Source organism: Tachysurus vachellii, chromosome 2, assembly GCF_030014155.1.
Source record: "Tachysurus vachellii isolate PV-2020 chromosome 2, HZAU_Pvac_v1, whole genome shotgun sequence".
NCBI lineage: Eukaryota > Metazoa > Chordata > Actinopteri > Siluriformes > Bagridae > Tachysurus > Tachysurus vachellii.
In genome coordinates, this window is record NC_083461.1 from 37,804,911 (window position 1) to 37,810,489 (window position 5,579).

At 39.1% G+C, this 5,579-nt stretch overlaps 1 protein-coding gene across 1 annotated transcript; it reads right to left on the reverse strand.

The window, feature by feature from the left end:
• Positions 1-2,303: 2,303 nt before the first annotated feature.
• Positions 2,304-5,324, reverse strand: LOC132841928 (CD209 antigen-like protein 2). The gene is made up of 6 exons (XM_060864578.1): positions 5,128-5,324; positions 4,744-4,824; positions 3,947-4,117; positions 2,939-3,084; positions 2,684-2,790; positions 2,304-2,598 (listed from the first exon to the last, which is right to left on the reverse strand). Exons 1-6 carry the CDS (start codon positions 5,234-5,236, stop codon positions 2,430-2,432), a joined length of 783 nt encoding a protein of 260 aa, XP_060720561.1. The 5' UTR covers positions 5,237-5,324; the 3' UTR covers positions 2,304-2,429.
• Between the last annotated feature and the right edge of the window lie 255 nt (positions 5,325-5,579).

Here is a 5,579-nt window from a genome sequence, read left to right on the forward strand (position 1 = left end):
AACCTATCAAGATAAATTGCACCATCCGGATAGAGTGAATTTGATTGTGGTTGGATGAGAAGTATAAACATATACCATTCCGACACCCTATTGGTTTGTACGCGACCATCGCACCTGCACATGACACAAATCACTTCACACTTCAGTTACCCAATGCTCGACATAGCAGACGGAGCCAAGTATGAAGATGTCTGTGGCAGAGGCTCAAAACTCAAACCAAATAGCACCAGCGAGAAAGTTGGTAGCCATGAAGACCAACCAATCTCAACCCTTATACATCCCTGGCCGTACCTGGAAGAAGTTTTTGAAATGGTTGGATGGAAAAAGAACTCATTGTGCATGCGCTGTAAGCTATGCGCACCCAAATACCACGAGCTAATGGCTTTCAAAAACTCGCCGTCTAATTTGAAAAAGCATATTGAGGTGAGCTGAAATTTTGTTACTCACTCTCACATTTTCTACTGCTTATCCGAACTACCTCGGGTCACAGGAAGCCTCAGGCGTCATCGGGCATCAAGGCAGGATACACCCTGGATGGAGTGCCAACCCATCGCAGGGCACACACACACACACACACACACTCTCATTCACTCACGCAATCACACTTTGGACCGGGGAGGAAACCCCCGAGGCACAGGGAGAACATGCAAACTCCACACACAAGGCGGAGGCGGGAATCGAACCCCCAACCCTGAGGTGTGAGGCGAACGTGCTAACCACCGTGCCACCTGTAATTTTGTTATGATCAGTAAATTATTAACAACTTTGAAATTCGACTTTAGCCAAATGTTATCTGAGCTTAAATTATTGCTATATTTAAGTAAGTTAATTGTGCAAAGCTATAGTTTTTGTTATAATCAGTCGATTATTGACAATATTGTAGTGACCTAGTAACGTGCTAATAATGATAAATTTGCAATGTTTGCTGTGACAAACTTGGGTGCATGCCAATGGTTTGCTTGCTACCAGAAGGCTATGATGCAAACTAGTTTGGTGGCTCGGTGTGAGATTTGAAATTCAACTTTACCCAAATGTTATCTGAGCTTATATTGGTACTATAAGCAATATTTGTAAGTTAATTGTGCAAAGCTATAATCCACAGCTGGTTGATAAGTTATGTACTAAGGATAGTCATGATCCTGTCTGTGTATGAGAGTGCATGCGCACGTCTGTATGGGGCCCTATGGGTCCTTGTAAAGAGGTAACAGGCCCAACTATTAGCCAAATGCTGTTTAAAATGATTTTACTGCTAATTTTCAGGCATGCCAGCAGCTGCTTGTGGTCCTAAAACAGCTTTAAAGGGATAGTTCACTCAAAAAGAACTATTCTGTCATCATTTTCTCATAATCATGTTGTTTTAAATCTGTATGAATTTCTTTATTCTGATGAACTTCTTTTCCTCTGTGAAGAAGACCAGCACTCTTGAAACAACCCAGCAGTTGGATGTGTACCTGGGGTGCCCAGGAGACACAGTAGAGGTACTGAAGTCCTTCCTAGCTGTGTGCCAGCTATCACTTAAGCTTAATACGGCTCTCCCGGCCTCAGCAGCCTGTGAAAGACTGTTCAGTGTTGCAGGGCTGATCATCAGGCCAAGAAGAGCATGCATTGGCTCCAAGAACTTTGAGAACCAGCTGCTTTTGTGGATGAACAAAGCCTGGTAACTCTTTGTCGCATGTTCTGTGCTTAACTGATGTTGATTACCCTGTTGTTGTTTAAGTCCAATGTGTTTCTTTCAATAAAGGTTATTGATGACATGACTCTGAAGTTTGACTTTTTGCACCATTACAATACTTATAGCCAACTAGTCATATCTTCCGCTCCATGAAACACAGCTCAGTAGTACACATATATGGTTCTTTAATGTATTTGCATTGTACTAAAATGTGTTCTTTTTTAATGGGCATATACAGTATGTGGCTGAAACAGGTAGCCTAGTGCATCCCAAATTTTTCAACATTATCATATTAATATAACATTATAGTCATTATGACCTTTAGAAATAAGTTTTCTGAGGAGGTGGAGTAGTGCACAATAGGCCCCTGTGGCACAGCCTAAGCTTTTGTCCTTAATGGCATTTTTTCCTCGCATTACTTTTACTTTTATACTTTTTAAGTAGTTTTGAAAACCAGCACTTTTACACTTTTACTTGAGTAAAAAGCTTGATTTGATACTTCAACTTCTACAGAAGTCTTTTTAAACCATAATATCTATACTTCTACCTGAGTAATGAATGTGAATACTTTTGACACCACTGCACACACAGGCTCACACACACACACAGAGACTTTCACACACGCACAGGCTCACACACACACTGTTCACTTTATTAGGAACACATTCATGACAGCAGTACAATGCAATGCAGATTTAGTCCCAAGTGGCAGCTCAGCTATGAGTGTTTGCAATGTGTTTGTACTCTTCACAGACACTTAAATGGGAAAGCTTTTCTCACATATCCAAAATAAACTGCTAAGGCATGAATTATCGTTCCATGTGTTTAACTTATTTGTTACAGGCCTTCCATCATCTGGAATATAACCAATCTCAGCACAGTCTTCATCTCCATTGAAATTATTGGGCTCTTTACTCCACCAGTAGCTGAAAACACACATGCAGACCATCAGCATATCTAGAGCTTCATATTAAAGGCGAATTATAAGCAGATCAGTAAAGGAGATCTTACTTAGTGGTCAGTGATGTATTGTCCACCCATTTCCACGTGCCCTCAGTGACTTGGTCACTCAAACCAATCCATGCGCTCTTTCCACTTCTTAACGCATCAATGAAATCCTGTTAAGATGGATTCATAATGTGCAAATTAACATCTATCCAAACCAATCATGAAAAGAAAAAAAAAGATTTTAAAAAAATCAGACCAAAGTAAACGGTTTTATAAACATGGGCTCTATACAAGGTGTTATTGATCAGTTTTACTCGCCTGTTCTTCTCTGCTTTTGATGATCACCAGGTCTGCTCCATTTTTTCTGCATTCAGCTCTGCTGTCAAACCAGTTCTTCTTCTCAGCAGACATGTAGTAAAAGCTGGACCTGTATAAGGTCCACCCCGGCTTCTTGAGCTCTTCAGCTGTTCACAGAATATAACGTGATGAACGTCTAGGCAAGGTTTACCAATAAAAACAGTACGTGGAAATAGTGTAGCTATTAGAAATGCTAAATGAAATACTTAAAACCAAGTACTAACAGACCAGCTAGCATCAGTCTCACTACTGTGTAAGGGGTCATCCCTACGTTCCCAGGGTTCTAGGTTCCCAGATTTATATAGCACATAATGAATACATGGTTAAAACAAACTGGATAAAATTAGATACATGTCACAGTGTCAACAGGGTTAGATTCAAACCATTCTAGGTTTGTTTTCTTCCTTGTCAACTAAGGGAACTGGAGATCTATTGTATTGAGAGACAGTGCCGGGGAACAGAAAAAAAACATTGACCAGTTCTCACAGTATCCCATGGCATATTAAGGGAATACAGAGTTGGTAACATGTTTTTTAGGTTCTCATTATGTTCTATATGGAGCTGGGGAGCTTTAAAGGTGTGTAAATTATGTGCCATATAATCCCAAGGGAAACTAGGACCCTGGGATGATAGGTCTGTGTGTGATGTGTTCATTTTGTGCCACATTACACTGGGGAACATAGGACCTTGGGAACATTAATACCCCAACTATGGGGAGCCCCCCATTGGACAGGTTTTCTATATAAGTTAGCAAACATTAAGATAAGGATTATATTTTGTTTTTCAAATCACTTAGCTAGGTTCAGACAGACAGACAGACCAACAGACAGAGAAACAGACAGACAGATAGATAACAGATAGATGCGCCATGATTAGCAATGGATAATTGTATATGCTACATTTCACAGTTGTAACTGGTTTTTATCAGTGAAAAAAATAAAAAAAAATAAAAAAATAACAAACACTGACCGATGTTGGAAAGTTTCTCCTGGAGTTTGTCTCTCTCCGTCTGTAGCTGATCTCTCATGTTACGCAAGCTGGATTTCTCCTTAACAAGATTATCATATCTGTTGTTGAGCTGCTCTATGTATCGAGACACCGTGTCATTGTTGCAGTTCAGAGGTAACAGCTCAGAGGTAACTGTGTATTCAACAAAAGCATCACAGAAGGGAATTAGGATAGAACCTTCTTCACAAGACTGACAAGCATGCCACATGACCAGTAAAGCTACTGTAGTGTTATCCTAATGAGAAGTACAAGATGATCCAGTCTGACACATAAGTATTGACCCTCCATTGAAACTTTCTATATTTTGTACAGGAGAGGAAAAACTAATCACACACCATCTACTTTCTGTTTTTCTTGCACAAGAACAAAATTACACAAGACCATTCACAGCAAAGAGGATGTGGGGGGCGAGGGGGTGAATACTTACGCACACAACTTTTAAATATAAATCATATTACACATATCTCAGCTCGTGTTGCGAGCTAGGTAGCTAATATAATATGCTCATATACAGTACTCTAGTTCCCCATTTGTCTTATGACCAATGTTATGAAACAATACACAGGGTAATAAAAAATCTGGTACATTTATTTATTTATTTATTATTTTATAGTGCAACTGAATTATTTTTACGTTATAGCAAATAACATCTGTCACACTTGAACATGGTGCAAAAAGGCATAGCGTCAGAACATCATCTGTTATACCAGGATTTTTAACAATTTTTACAATTATTACTGTTACATACAACAACTTACAGTACAGCCTCAGTACGATGTTGAGCGTCGCCTGAACGATACACATCAGACCGATGCACACTCCAGCCAGCCTGAATGCTCCTGAAATTCAAAACCACCGTATATTTGTATCATGTTTTATAAAGTAATAAATTAATAACCTGGATAGGCTTTTTAGTGTCATCCAGACAGCCTTTCATGTGGCAGTATAGCCAATAAAATCATGTAGCTAAAGGATTTCAGATCGTTTTTTGTCATTTAAACATTTATCATCACTTACATTATAGCAGGTGTAAAGAGTTGTTACTTATTGTGTTACAGAAAATTCACAAAGCATAAGCTTTTCAGTTGTAAGACTTACCTGGTTTTTCAGTATATACTTTTAGGTATAAATCATGAACTTACCTCCATACTGAGTGTTTCTGGCAGGCGAGGGAAAGATTTTCTTCTGTCTCTCTACATTCAGGTAATTAGGAGCTTCAAACTGAGTGTTCATTTCCAGATTTACAGCCATAGATTAGTCCTGAGCGTCTGTCACAATATGGTTAGTGTCACATCTCAGACGAGTTGAAAAAGAGGAACTGAAAGCCCGGAACTGAAAAGGCAACTTGGAGGAGGAAACTTTCCTCATCAAACATCTTAACCCTTCAGCAAAAATCTCAGGAAAACATCACATAGGGGATTTCAAGAACTCCATGAACAACAGTGACTGCAGTGAAAATAAGAACAAAGTGCGGATGATGTCATACTTTTATATTTCACCATATCCATTAGACATACACAAATAAAAAAAATATTAAAAAATTAATTCATATAGAGCTTTTAACAATGGACATTGTCTCGAAGCAGCTTTACAG